Here is a 14552-nt window from a genome sequence, read left to right on the forward strand (position 1 = left end):
TAATCTTTTTAATGCAGATCTGTAATATTTATAGCCACCTCTAGGTGGCCTTATGTTCCCTTCCATGCCCTGATGATGCCAGAAAGTCGGTTCCCCGTCCACCTGAACGAATGAATTGCCAGACTAGATGAATTGCATTTAGGTGTCCACTTCATTATTATTTTTCTGAGCAATTAGGGTGTCTTTGAAATTCTTCCTGTGTCCACAGCAATGCATCTCAGCCTTGTTAGTAGGGTAAGTTGTGGATGAACTTGTCCTGATGCTCAGTGACTTGTATAGATGTTAGTATCTTAGAGTAAGCCAGCAGTAGGTATAACTTATGGTAAAATGCATGTTAAATGGGGCTTACCCACATTTCGTCTCCCCTACACAGCTCAATTTGTGTACTTAGCATGACAGCACTTACCAGTTTTGCTTTGGAGGCTTGAGTTGTGCCCCTCCTACTACCTGTTTCCAAAATTAAAGCCAGGCTTTGCATATCATCCCAGAATCTCCTGCTGAAGCACAGGCAGCCAGCCCTAACAACTGCACTCACTGCTTCCCTGTACAGAGAGAGAGGGTTTACAGCTTGCTGGAGAAACTGGGATATGGTTGCTGGTGGTGTGCCTAGCTGTGGTGGTGAGGAGTTGTACCTCTGTTCTCGTGTGGTTCTGCGCTGATCTGAAATTTTCTCCTAGCTGCTTGAGTGGAGCCCACCCTACCTGTGTCAGTCTTTGGATGTGTCAGTGCGTAAGGATGCACTGATGTAAAAGTGTAACGGCAAAACCTGTTAGGGTAGATTAGGAATGAGGCTTACCAAAGTCACACAGCAGGCCCATCCCAGAGCCAGCAGCAAGATCTTTTCTCCTAGAGCTTTGATCTAACTGCTAAACTGTTTTACTGGACTCATACCACAGCAACTAACAAATACTCTCTGGATAGCACATCCCAGCTCCTTGTGCCGCCGGTCTGACTCATCGACTCCCTCCTGCTCCCTTGTTTATGCCTGTTATTTTTGTGTTCCCTTGGAAATAACCCTTATGAACAACAACTGCCAATGTGTATAGGCCTGTGTAACCGGCTGTTTTCTGAGAACAGCAAGACAGGAGGCAGGTAGAGATGTCCCCCAAAGTCCTACCTCATGTCCCTGGTGACACTGGAGTATTCTGATTTCCACTGAACCAGGGATGTGTTTCAACTGCAACAAATGAGAAATCAGTAATTTCAGTGCTAAACTGACACGCAAGCATATTGCTGGAAAAAACCTAACCCTGGAAACAAACCCCACTAAAGGCAGCCTGTGTAACTGCTCGGCAGCAGAACGGCAGTCGAGCTATTGGGCTGCTTAGAAGCGAGGCTCTTTGCCTTCCTCAGGCGCTAGGCAGTGCTGCTGTTGCAGCTTGTCTGGGCGCAGAAGCCCCATGGTGCCCGGTGGTGGCGCAGCCCTGTGTGGGCCAGGGCCAGGAGCAGCCTGGGAGGAGGCAATTGCTTCCTCGGGCATCTTCCCAAAACTGCTGGAAGAGAAGCTGCTCGTCTCCTCCCTGGTGAGGAGAAGCCGGGATTTGGGGAGCGAGGGCGTCCGAGTCGTGTGCAGAGCTGAGATGTGCAGAGTCGCCAGTGTCTCCCGTCAGGAGCCAGGGTCCTTCCTGCTGCACCGCGGCAGGAGGAGGAAGCCGCGTCTGAGCCGGGGGGGAATGGCGGAGAGGCGCGGGATCTCAGTGCGGATCTCAGTGCGTCAGGGTCCGGGGACGGGACAGGGGAGGGATGAGGCAGGGTGAAGGAGGCGGCAGGGCCAGGCCCACCCGTGTCGGTGACCCCACCCCATGGCTTTTCCCACAGCGGCTCCAATTGCAGGCGGGCAGGAAGTGAGATCACGGCTCCCGCGGCTTAAGGGAAGATGGGAGCCTGCGGACACCCAGCACGGCCAGGGCGGAGGGTCAGCTCGCACCCCCTCTGTGGGTCCCCCACCAGCAGCCATGGGCCAGAGCGTGCTCCTGCCCTGCCTGGGCTTGGCTTGCTCGCTGCTGCTGCTGCTGGGGGGCTCTGAAGGGCTGGGGAGCAGAGGGGAAAACTGGGGTCCCCAGGAAGAGGACCAGGGCGCAGCGGCGGAGGGGGGACCATGGGGCAGAGCGAGGTACGAAGCCCTGAAGAAGCACTTTGGAGCTGTGGGTGCTCTCTCCAAGCAGTACTGGCAGTTGCTGGCTTGCAAGGTCTGGCAGGAGGGCTGTGAAGAAGAGCAGGAGGAAGACGAGAGCAGTCCCCGTCCGGGTAAGAACCTTCTTCCTTTCTCTCCCTCTCCCGTAAAAGACCCTGCTTCCCCTTCCCGCAGCCGGCTGGGGGGTCCGCACCTCCAGCTCCTGCAGACTGGTGTAGTTCCCTTTCTGAGGGTTACCCAGCAGGGATGCGTTGCGTTGGTGAGGGCAGTGTGCTCGTACCCCGCGTGGCGCTCTGCCTGCTTGATTCAGCTGCTGCCGGGTACGTGAATATCCCCCCTCCCCGCACCCCGGCCTGGTGTGGGGCCTGGTGGGGCAGTGCGTGATTCCCTGCCTCTGGGAGGGGGTGACAGTTAACAAGGCCCAGCTGAGCTCTGATGCAAAAAGCTCTCGTCTGCCTGAGGAGCTTGTAGTGCCCAGCAGGTATTTCTTTGGGAGGGAAGGGGATGCCCATTTCCTGCTGAAGGAAAAATTCCTGCTGAATTTTTCGGCACGCTGTGGGTTTGTCCCACAGCCTGCTTTTGCCTGCTTTTTTCACGGGAGTCTGTGCTTCCACACAGTGATAGGGCAGAGGCTGTGTCTCAGCAGCTGCTTTTGGGTTGCACGTGCACTTGAGTGACCGTGAGTTACGTGTCCCCTTGCTCACTGCTTTCGCTGTGGATATACACGGCACCAGTGAGCTGTTAGCTCGTGTCTGGGGGGGGATCAGAAGCGAGTGGGGCTCTTCCCCCTCTGAGGTACAAGCCATGGCTGGCACTTCTCTGTTCTGACTGCTGTCCTTTCCCAGGTTGGAGCTTGCCCCTGGTGGGCCAGGATTACCTAGAGATCCTCTCTGCCTGGTACTGCAGCTTTGGCAAGTGCTGTGAGACAGGAGACTGCAGGGTGGTCAACAACATCACAGGTAGGTACTGGGCTGTCCCGTGGGAGACCCCAGTCAGTGCTTTTCTCTGCTGCTTCTCCCTGTTGTCTCCTCTTTTGCTTTAAAAAAAATATTTTAACGAGTGATGTAAGCAAAGGGCTTTTTTTGGCTGAGTGCTGAGCAGGTGGGGAGGGCTGAGGAGCTGAGCCAAGTCCTGTTTCAGAACCTCTGTAGTTCTGAGACTGAGAGAGTATGTCCCTTACTGTACGGCATGTCTGCTCTGGTTCTCCGCAAGTCCTGCCCTCGTCCATCCTGCAGTCCCCGGGTGTGTGCAGTGGGATTCAGCTTGACCCAGCATCCAGTCGCAGGCCGGGAGGGTACACTGAGGCCTGCATGTTAACCCGTGTGCAAATGTCATTGCGTTTTACTGGCGCTGAGACTTCTGGTATCCCTGCCCTCTGCTGAGTGGTATTTAGAGCTCATGAGGACATTTAGGTTTCAGTGCTCTCTTAACAGTCATCAAGTATTTCCTCCAGTTTCCAAAGGAAAAATGGAGTCAGTGGAAGATTTGTGTCTTTTTGCAGTCAGTGGCAGATGCAGGCAGAGCACAGGCTTCTCCCTTGCTGTGCTGTGCTCATACTTTTTTTAAATGTTGCCTGCCTCACTAACCTTGCAGCTTTAACACCAGTTCAGACACCCTTCAGTCAGGAAGCCCCAGCCCCACCAGTAGGGTTGTGTGGGCTTAGCTCTGTGGCCTGTCTCCTCCTCTTATTCTCACCTGAAGCAGCAGCAGCTGGACTTGGGGGGGTTAAGGCTGAGCTATTGCTCTCTCCCTTTCCTGCAGGGCTAGAACTGGACCTCAGTGGCCAACTCCATGGGCAGCACTTGGCCAAAGAAGTCGTTGTCCGGGCGGTGCAAGGGTTTCTACAGAGCCCGCGGCCAGAGAAGGCTCTGGTCCTGTCCTTCCACGGCTGGTCTGGCACAGGCAAGAACTTTGTGGCCCGGATGGTGGCCAGTCACCTGTATCGGGATGGGCTGAAGAGTGAATGTGTCAGGATGTTCATCTCGCTCTTCCATTTCCCCCATCACAATTACGTGGACTCGTACAAGGTGAGAGCCCTCAGCATGGGGCATGGTGTTGCCAGGGGGATGGTCTAGGCTCAGCCCCTACCTGGCTGAGCTGTGACTGCTGCCAGGCATTTCACACTCCTCCCTGCTGCTCTGCAGGTTCAGCTGAAGAAGCAAATAAGCGAGACCATACAGCTCTGCAAGCAGTCCCTGTTCATCTTTGATGAAGCAGAGAAACTTCATTTTGGCCTTCTGGATGCCATCAAGCCCTTCATGGCTCGCTATGACAACAAGGGCCAGGTGGATTACCGGAGATCCATCTTCCTCTTCCTCAGGTGATTTCTGGCACCCCAAACACATGGGGAGAAACAGAAGTGATTGATTTTGTCCTTGGGGCCTGTGATATGAGGAGCTCAGGTTTGGAGGAGGGAAAGAGATGTGCCTCCGAGGGTCATTTGCCTCTAGGGTCAATTTTACTTGTTGATGCTGGCCACCTTCCCTGGGTACAGGTCAGTTACAGGAGGAGCTGAGGTCCAGCTTAGCTGGGACACCTGAGCCGGTGTCTAGGTTCTGAGACAAGGAACCAGGGCGTACCAGCAAGAGTCATAGCTCAGAGCCAGCGTGGTGCCACCCTGAACGGCTGAGCAGGGAGATCCCATCCTTTGGGGAGTGAAGCTGGGGCTGCAGGCCTTGGCAGGAAGTTCTCCTTCTTGTGCAACACTGCAGTGTTAGTCAGGTGTGGGAGAAGGGGAGCTCTCACCTGTCTGACTGTGGCTGGAGACTGGATTTGAGGTGCTGTTAGTCTGTTGTGCTGTAAGGGCTCATCCTAGCATCAACTCATCCTGTGGTTTAGTGATTGGAGGTTGGTTCCTTTTCTATCCAGAGGAAGAAAGGACTTTGACATCTCTGCACCCTGATACTGTCCCTGACTCAGGCCTAGGCAGAACAGCATCTGGAGGGAGAAGTGGGACACACCAAAACTATGGTGTAAGGTAGGGAAATGCCAAGGAGAGAGAAGCATCTTGAGCTTCTCCGTTTAGGATTCACGGCCTTCAGCTTGATTCTGGCAAGAGGTGTCTCCCACAGGCAGGAGGTGGTAGAACATTTGCCCCAGATGTGGAAGCCACATTCTGTTTCCCCTCTGTATGAAAAGGGATTTCTATCCCTGTCCGCTACCATCCAGACAAGTGCTCTAACCTCCTTACGGAAGACCTGCGTCTCTGCCTGGTGTTTGCAGAGCTGACCAGATTTCAGTCCTGTCCTCGTAGGCCTCTGTCAGGGGCTGTGGGTAGAGGGGCAAGTTCTCCCTGGTTGCGCTCCCTTTCCCATTTGGAGTGTTTGCTGCGGGCCGGGCGGCCGTGCTGCCGGCCGTGCTGAGCAGACCTCGTGCCCTGCCTCGCGAGCCTTGCGGGTGCGTGTTGCAGGGGCGGCACGGCGCTGGACCAGCTCTCCTTACGTCAGCCCCTTCATGCTGCCAAGCAAACGGGAGCAGGCTGCCTTGAACTGCAGCAGCGTGTAATCTTGGGGTGGTTTCATCATACGCTGTGGCAGCGTGACACAAACCTGCCGTAGGAGGGCTGGCTGTCCCCCCGGGCTCGCGTGCGGATGCTGGCCTGGTCCTGCAGCTTTGGCCAGGTTTGGGTGATAGGGATGGGATGGGACTGGCTGTGTCCCCTTGAACAAAAGGGGCTGTTTCTCCTGCAGTCCAGGGGGGAGCAGGATCAGTACGAGCTGTGCTGGCAAGGCAGTGGGGGGAAAACGGGTGGCTTTTTCATCTTGCCTCCCCTCCATTTGGGGAAGGGGTCAAGAGTCCCTGACACGAGAGGAAACAGGTCTCGGATCTGAGTCGCCCCGTGCCAGGTTCCTCTCTCTGCTTCCTGCCTACACAAACCCCATGGACAGCTAGTTTCTAGTATCGCCAGGTCGCTGGCAGCAGAGCACTGCTGGGGGCCAGCGGCTGCCGAAGCCGCTGCAAACCCCTCACCAGCGCTCGGAGGCTGTCTGGCCTGGCACTGCTTTTTGAGATAAGGGGGCTGCCCTGGAGCCTCGACGGCTGTAAGGACCTTGTGTCCCTGGGCATCCAGCTGCACCCGTAGTGGGTTTTCAGAGGAGTCTTCAAATGGGAACTGCAGCTGTTCTGTCCCTCAGACAGGGGATGCTTTGCCAAGTCCTGGGCTGCCGCTTGAATAGCTGCCCAGGGCCTTTGCTTCTAGTGGGACTCCTGCCATGTGCTCTGCCCTCTGACTTGGACTTTCAGTGGCAGAGAGTTTGGTGTGAGGCCAAGTGTCACCTGCAAAGTCGATAGCATCCCAGCCAGGAGAGGAGACTGACAAATGGTGGGGCACTCCGCTGGCTCCTGGTGCCACCCTGGGAGAGAAAGCAGCTACCCCAGGATCCCTGCTGGCGAGGTGGAAGATACTTGTTCTATAGATGCCTACAGAAAGGGGCTCTTTGGGAAGCAAGCAAGTTCCTCTGTATGTGAATGTTTCGGATGCTGACCCTGTTACAGTAAATCCTTTATTGCTAACAGGATTGTTGAGGCCTGTTTGCAGGGGAAGCTGCTGGCAGCTCTGAGCAGTTTGTCGCTGGTGGTGGGGTTGAGTGACTTCCCTTGTCTCTGCAGCAATATTGGCGGCAACACCATCAACGAGGTAGCCCTGGACTTCTGGCGAGCCGGGCGGGCACGGGAAGAGATCTCCCTGGAGTTCCTGGAGCAGCAGCTGCGGCTGGAGTTGCTGGAACCTGCAGGTAACAGAGCTGGGCTGCGGTGGGGTGGCGCGAGCAGGCAGCACGCCTGACTGCAGGCTGCCCTGCGTGCCGGCTGGGGTCCTTGCTTATGCAGTAATGCGCACCTTGTGCTGCACAGGTGTGTGCACCAGGGAACAAGCATTTATTCCAGCCCGGCCCCAGGATTATTTTTACTGCGTATCTGTTACCTGATCCGCGTAAGCACAGCCCTGTGAGCGTGGCACCGCCGCAGTACAGGCACAGAGAGAAGGGAGCTGCGGAGGCATTCTTGCCCCCTTCTGCCCCTGGAAACAGCCACGCTGTGGAAGGGAGCCTTTCCTGCAGGCTGTGCCAAGGGGGAGCTGATGTCTCAGTGAGGTATCAGGGCTCCTCAGGGAATTTAGGCTCCTCTTGGCCTCTGGTGGGTAAGCCATGGTGACATAACTGCGTTCAGACCAAGCGCTGGACAACTTTTTACAAGTGGAAGGATGTCTCTCTGCCAGATGAGCCATCTGAGACAGCCCCTCAGGAGAGACAGATGTATTTGCAATGGGATGCCAGATCTCAGCTGAAAGGTGTAACCCCAGCAAGACCAACCTGGCATCTTTTGGCCCATGCTTCCTTATCAAGGTGGCTTCTCCTGACTGCACAGTCTCTCCTAATGCCTGGCTAAGCTGTGTGAAGCTCTGGGAGTGCAGATGGTAATGAGCAGGGCTGTTCGCTGTGCTGAAGTTTGTGTTGTCTTGGTTTTTGCTCCAGACAACGGTTACGCCCGCAGCCACTTCCTTGAAGAGAACCTCATTGACTTCTTTGTGCCATTCCTGCCCTTGGAGTATCGCCATGTGAAACTGTGTGCAAGGGATGCTTTCCTGGCCCGTGGACTTCCATACACAGAGGCAGCCCTTGACGAGGTGGCCAGGATGATGGTGTTTGTCCCCAAAGAGGAGAAACTTTTCTCAGCACAGGGCTGTAAATCTGTATCTCAGCGCATCAATTACTTCCTTCCCTGATCGCCAGGTGGGACTATGCCAGGGATGAAGGTGGTTCTGCATACTTGGAGCTGCTCTCCGTTCACAAGACCAGGCAAGCAGATGCACGCTTGCACAGGGACAGAAACTTCACTCCTTGTTACTGTGAGGGCTGTTTGCAGGGAAGGAGGTGCACCCTGCTGAATCTGACTGATGGGACACTGGGGCAGCCTGCACTTGCCTGTGTTTTAAGTCATCCATTGTTTTTAAGTCCCATCTTTTAGCAGGTATTAGTCTGAAGTAGTGCTTTGGTTGTGCTGACAGGTGCTGTGCTTCAGGTGAGCAGGGATGTCCAAATCCTTGCTTAGTTACGATGTAATGAAGGCCTTGGACAGACTGGTGTTACTGAGACAGTCCGGCAGAAACCGCTCCCTCTTCCCTGTCCCCAGCTTTCTCAGTCACTTTACAGCCTCTCACACTGCACCCAGCTGTTTTGCTGGAGTCTCCTCTGTTGCCCTCCTGCATTCACAAGGTTGTCTGCCGCTCAGGGGCACGCGTGGCAGGTTCATGCTTTTGAGTAAGGAGGCCCTTGCATGAAAAAAATGACTGAATAATCTCCTCTGGAGATGCAAGATCCTTAGCCTCTTGCTCTAGTGTCCCTGCTCTCCCCCTTCTCATTGGAGTCTTCCATTGTATGGAAGCAGCTGTGGGGATGAGGTGAACATATGGTGTGTGCTGACATTAAAGTTATTTTTCTAAGCAGTTTGGAGGGCTGTTTGCTTCGCTGCAGGAACTGGTTTAGGGAGAGGCGAACTCCCCTCTCAAGGACAAAGGGCTGTTGAAGAGGATAGTGGTCGAAAGAACAGGTTGCAGTTGAGTTCTGGTTTTCAGAGATGGAGTAAGGTTTTTATTTTTTATTCTCTTTTTTTCTTTTTTTTTGTTTAAGTATGTTGCATGCTGTGGCTTTTGGCTGGTATCAGCATTACTACACAAGGGGGCTGTTTGCTGTCTGGGTACTTGCCAAATGATAAGTACGTTACAGCAGGACCAAAAAATTTCAACAGCATTACAGGAATTGCTTTGTGACCTCTAGGTCAAAACTCCCTTCCAACACAGCCATGTTAAGGAAGATCAGGTGAAACAGCACATGCCAAGGACAGCGTTTAGTTACCTGGACGCTGCATGTGTGGACCTTTGATCTATTTTAAGCTTTGAACCGCTCTGCGATGCCAGTGGTGAGCAGCACGACCCCTGGGCAAAGATTGACCAGACATACTTAATACTACTGCAGACTTTGAGTTAGTGTTTCCCTCCTGGCCTGCAGGCTCCGTTATCTAATGAGGCTTCATAGTCCAAGGCAGGCAGGTGGAACAGCTGCTTTCTTCTCTTGATGCAAAGTTACTTTAAACCTATCTGGTGTTTGACTCTAGACTGGACCTTAAGGTTTGTGCCAGCCTGCACTTTACGAGGCGTTTCTGAGCTTTGGTTTATGGATGATCATCTAATCACAAGTCTTGATCCTAATGCTACAGCCTGAGAAAGAGAAGAGGGAGACGCGCACAGGGAAGGCAGCTGACAAAGTGGGAATGCAGCATGACAGGAGCACACACCTCAGGTTCTGTGGTATAACTAACTAACTTGCTTAGAAAATTAACTAAGACAGGGTGACCTAAGATTTTTTTTTAAATAGGAAAGAATCCTCAGCTGTCCAGGTTAGACTGCTGCTTAGAGGGGAAGAAAGTCACTTTAACGGGCATTTCAACAGTGGTGGCCTGGTAAGAAGTTGGCGTGTTAAACAGTTCTTCTTGCCCTTATTGATCAAAATGAAGGTGGTGGTAATAATGAGGGCAGCTGTCAAACTGACGATGCAAGACCCTGCACTCTGATGGGTCACGCTAGGGTGTGTGTTGGAGAATTAAGTGAGCATTTGATTATGCAGCTGCAGCACCCGGAACCACTTTCCCATGACCACGCCATGGCACTATTAAGTTCCATTTTAAAGGTGTAAATAAAGATAATTGCTTTTCTTTGCAAACTGGCAGAATTAAATTATCTCCTGTATTAACAGGTTTATAAATCATCTCATCCTTTCAAGCCCAAATAACAAACTTCAGCTTAGTAATGAGCAAGCTCAAATGTACTTTAAAAATAAAAAAAAGCAGCATATATTCAAGTTTATTTGCCAATAAAATATTGCAACCTTTATTTAAAACAAAATGCAAATTGGCAAAACTTTGTGGAACGACAGGCAAAGAGGCCCTTCAAAGGGCCTTATTTACATCAAGTTTAACACTGTTCGCAGTTCACAGTCAGACGATAGTGAGAGAATTAAATTAGAAAAACAACCAAAATATATTACAATAACAATTAAAAACAAAAACAGTTGACAACACTGGTAGAGTGATTGGTGATTAATGTGTTTCAGTTTAATCCATTCCTGTCCTCTGTGAGTTCACTACTGATACAAACAGCGTGCTGAGTTGATCAGTCTTTACCCCCCATGCACAACAGACACATTTGGAAGAGCAACCTCCTTTGGTACAGACACTTCTCATCTTGTAGATATTACAGGTAAGTCAGGTGTCCTGTAACAGGGTGTTTCCTACCAACATGGAATAGGCTAAAGGTTTTGTTCTATGCTACAGGCAAGTGGAGTGCAACCCCACTGCTCATCCATGCAGAACATCTGCTTGCACAAGGTACTGGATGGTGCTATTCGCACGGAAGCGGGAGGCTTCCGAGCATGCTGTAGTCACTACCCTTCGGTTTCTGTCAGCCACTGGTTAGTAGCAGGGCTGGGGTTGAGTGTTTTAAAACAAAAAACAGCAGTCTGTAACAAACACTTGCAAAAAAAATCATCTTGATTCACTAGTGCTTGTCACTGCTGCTGTTGCCCAAGAGCACCAACGAACGCAATCCCAAGCCCTTCCGCTGCCTGGGAAGCCTGCGTCAGGTAAGTGGTACAGACATAAACATCCGTGTTCCTTGATTTGAAACACACCAACTGCAAAGGGCACGTAACCCATCTCACCTGATCAGTCACACACCCTCTGCCTTTTCGAGAAGGGCTGCTCTGTTGAACCCGGCAGTTCTGGTACAGCTACTGCCCCGCTCTGCTCCACAGTAGTAACAGAGGAGTTGTTGCAGAGCCCGTGGTCAGAGCCCTCCCTGGGGGGTTCAGTTCCTGCTGCCTGCAGAGTGGTGTGCCACAAAGCTCTTAGATAAGCACACTGGCAACTGGAGGTCAACACGCATGTGTTTGTGTTCTCGCTGACACAAGGCCAGTGGTGTTTGGAAGAAGTGTCCTGTGTGAGGATGAGGGGAACATGCAGGTGCCACCTCCCCACTGTGTTCTGCATCAGGAACACTGCTCCCTTCAATTCTGCTCTCCCAGCTGCTTAACTTGACGCAGTCCCAAGACCAAAACTCTTAATTCAGCTTCATCCCTATCAGCACTGATGAAAAGTATGATTAAATCAAAGTGCTGCCAGTCAAACAGCAGAGTGCACCAGTTGGGGGGTTACAAGGGTGTACAGTGCAGGAAGAGAAAGTGCCCCAAGTCAACTCACTTGTGTGACCCTGTGCTTTGTGCTTGGCATTACCAGGCTCTACTCGATACCATCTCCTTTTGCAAGAAAGATTACTTTAAATTCTAGCCCATACTAGTGCAAGTTAATTAGGGAGCCAGGCTGCAATTGCATTCTTGCCACACAAGGCCTTCTCACAGTGGTGAAAAAAGGAAACCCAGTAGGTGTTTATGCCTTGTCCACAAAGAACAGAGCAACGCGTGCCCTTCACTAGAAAAAGTATCAGGGCTTCTTCCTCCTTACGGTATTTTAACCATACTGTGTAAGGCTGAAAGCAGAGCAACTGCTACAACAGAGATCTTTAAAGCTGAACAGAAAGCCAAATCTATCAGAGGGGAGACAGAACTGTGACAATTTTAGGAGAGTGGCTGTGGAAGGAAGAAAAATTGACCTGTGACTTACAATAGAATCAGCTTCCCAAGATACTGTCCTTTTGCTACCTTGCCAGAGGGCACAAGGAAATTCAGATTGTGGAATAAAACAGAGTTGGGCAGGAGAGTGAGCAGAGGCAGCAGCAATTCTGCAGCCTCCTGTTTAGGGGGGAAAATCGGTGTCAAGTCAGCAATACCTGCACCACCATCTAGCTGATGGTCAATAAGACAATACATTAAGAGCAAAGAAAACTTTCTTCGTAGGATCAGTGACAGGCAAATCCCCCAAATTCCACTCCCCTGTTTTTCCTCTGCTGGAGGAACACTCAGCTTCTGTTTAAAAGCAGCTGGGTTTTTCAGCTCAGAGACTGCAGAGCTATGATACTGCCCAGACCAGACCAGAGCATTGCTCTGTCACACTGTCCACCACCTCTGGAGTAGGGAAGGAGAAATTAGGTATCATCTTAAAGGAAGTGTGGATAACTAGTGCTTGGGAGGTACTTTGTTAAGACACAATTAGTTTTCTCAGAAGGATAAAAAAAAAGGGGGGGGGGGGTGAAAGAAAGTTTAAATAATTCCAGGAGCTGCCTGCTATTCTAGCACTTTTGCTGGAGCTTTTCTGGGAGAGTGGCATGCAGGGGAAAAAAAGGCTTCTTTCAAAATACTTATCAGAATTGGAGTAGTGTCTACAATAGGTTTAAAATTTTCTGGTTAAAATACCTTTCCCCTGAGAATCACTTCAGTTTCAGTCTGTTTCTACAATGATGAAACCATAAGATTGTCTCCCAGGGCAGCCAAGACCTGGGTATCTGACCCTACAAAAGCTCACATACCTTTTCAACCCCTTTGATGTTTAAAAGGCAACATGAAGCAACACCACAAGTCTTTTCCCTTTGCAGGTCACCTTTCCAAAGGCAGATAGTTTGGTGTGCAGGGATGCACACATGCAATAACGATGACTGAAAGAGATAAGGTAAACCACAAAAGCCCTCAGTAAAGTCTGCAAGATAACGGTTTGGTATTCTGCCTTACTGTGGAAGAATCCCAGTGCAGCCTTTCCCCCATCCCCTCTGCCCCGCTGCTCAGTGAGGTTTGGAGTTTAAGGAGAGGGCAGCCTGAAGCTCCACACTACTGCAGAGCTAGACAGCAGGCTTTGTCAGGTGGGCTTGGTGCTACTCAGTCAGGACTGCTAACTTGGGCTGTCCCCACTTGGTACCAGCTCACCAGAGTAAAACTGCCTTGTAAGATCAATTAATTCACTTTAATGTCTGTCTGGTTTATGGTGGAGGGGTTGTTTTTTTTCACCATTTCACTTTGACAGTGAAGCTCACGTGGTCCATTTCACCTCTCGTACTGCTCCACTGGCACGCATTCATGCATCGTGACACAGCTTTATTTACCACAGAAGAGTAATAAAATGAGGATTCCCAGACACCAGCACATTTCTAAAGATTTTCAGGCCACTGTCTCACTAGGCTCCATGGAAAAACTAGGGACATCATATGCTGAGACTGCCCAGCCTACTTTTGAGCACCAACAGGGCAATGCTGCTAGATAGAAATAGAAGTGAAAATCCTCTAATTTATGCTTATGCCCCAGCTCAACTCTAAATGCTCAGATTAAAAGCAGCACAGTCACACTTCAAAAACAAGTTTAAAAAGCATTTTAGCCAAAAATAAAAGATTTAAGGTGCAAAGCAAGCCAGATCCTCTATCATCACCAACAGTGTGAAAAGTGAGCAGCAGCATGCAGGAGCACATCTGTATTTGGAGATAGGTACCAGGCCTGTTTTCTCCCTTTCTCAAACCAAGTGATTGGTTGAGGTCTTCYTATGTGCCAGTACGTTTACATCCTAGGGAGTTGTGCACATACACAGACACTGGCTCTTTGAGGCCACAATAGTCTACAAACAGCACTAGGACTGAGGAAGACAACCTCCACCACATGATTGCTTTCATTCTGGGATTGTCAATAGGCATGGGAGACCAGTGGGAGCCCTTCAAGGCAGAGCCATACTAGTTTTTGTCAAGCCTCAGGTGGAGGAGTGTGCAGTTATATGCGCACATTGCCTACTCTGCAGCATGAGATTCTGGCCTAGTCTTTAAGTAAATAAAAAGATTCTGGCTGATTCCCACGTGCGCTCACATAACTATTCACCTTCGTATGCAGGGAAGATGAAGCGCCTGCAAGGTAGGCAATAGAGCAAACCCCAGAAAGCCATCAGTGTGCAGGTAGTGTTATGCCAGAGTAGGGACTGGTCCAGTGATGCCTGCAGCAGTGAGGGGGCACGGCAGGCTGGGTGAGGCTGTATTTTCTGGTTTTCCAGCTGGCTGCAGCAGCACTCTGACTGCTAAAGGAATGTAGAGAGCAGCCAGGGACTGCAGGTGGTGGAGGTCCCTGCCTTACCTACTCTGGGTCCTCAAGGTAATGGAACAGAATTGGGAGGTCAACCTGGTAACAAGTTAAAAACAATCTAGAGCTTAAAAAACAAAACAAAACAAAAACAAAAAACAACACCCCTCCCCCCCCCCCCCCCAATAATGACAACACTGGCAAGTTGTGCAAGAACCCCAAACTACTCACATATGACCATCAAGTAGCACCCGTGCTAGACCACTAGAAATGGGCATCAACCAAGTGAAGGCTGTGTGGTGGGGAAGGGGGTATTCCAGTGGTAAGTCTGCCCAGCATCCCTGATGCTTCAGGTATAATGAAAATGAGAACGTGTGATGGATGAGGTGGACGGGAGGGAAAAGGGACAGTTTTCATATATTAACTCA

The 14552-nt window shown here is 51.1% G+C and overlaps 1 protein-coding gene across 3 annotated transcripts; it reads left to right on the forward strand.

Annotated features, from left to right (window-relative positions):
• The first annotated feature begins 196 nt into the window (after positions 1-196).
• Positions 197-14522, forward strand: TOR3A (torsin family 3 member A). Of its 3 annotated transcripts, XM_026084667.1 has the most exons (8): positions 197-234; positions 2166-2247; positions 2980-3093; positions 3896-4161; positions 4279-4454; positions 6743-6867; positions 7606-10767; positions 12672-14522. In XM_026084667.1, the coding sequence occupies exons 1-7, from the start codon at positions 211-213 to the stop codon at positions 7854-7856; spliced, it is 1038 nt and encodes a 345-aa protein (XP_025940452.1). In that variant the 5' UTR covers positions 197-210; the 3' UTR covers positions 7857-10767; positions 12672-14522. The 3 variants fall into 3 exon arrangements, with proteins under 3 accessions (XP_025940452.1, XP_025940451.1, XP_025940450.1); XM_026084666.1 differs by having other exon boundaries at positions 211-2247; XM_026084665.1 differs by lacking the exon at positions 12672-14522 and having other exon boundaries at positions 211-2247; positions 7606-12338.
• The last annotated feature ends 30 nt before the right edge of the window (positions 14523-14552 follow it).

This window comes from Apteryx rowi, unplaced genomic scaffold, assembly GCF_003343035.1.
Source record: "Apteryx rowi isolate R43461 unplaced genomic scaffold, aptRow1 scaffold_65, whole genome shotgun sequence".
NCBI lineage: Eukaryota > Metazoa > Chordata > Aves > Apterygiformes > Apterygidae > Apteryx > Apteryx rowi.

Coding starts and splice junctions, on each gene's coding strand:
- TOR3A (XM_026084666.1), top strand. CDS start 1,803: ATGGCTTTTCCCACAGCGGCTCCAATTGCAGGCGGGCAGGAAGTGAGA. Junction 4,455..6,742: donor TCCATCTTCCTCTTCCTCAG/GTGATTTCTGGC, acceptor TTGTCTCTGCAG/CAATATTGGCGGCAACACCA. Junction 6,868..7,605: donor GGAGTTGCTGGAACCTGCAG/GTAACAGAGCTG, acceptor TTTTTGCTCCAG/ACAACGGTTACGCCCGCAGC.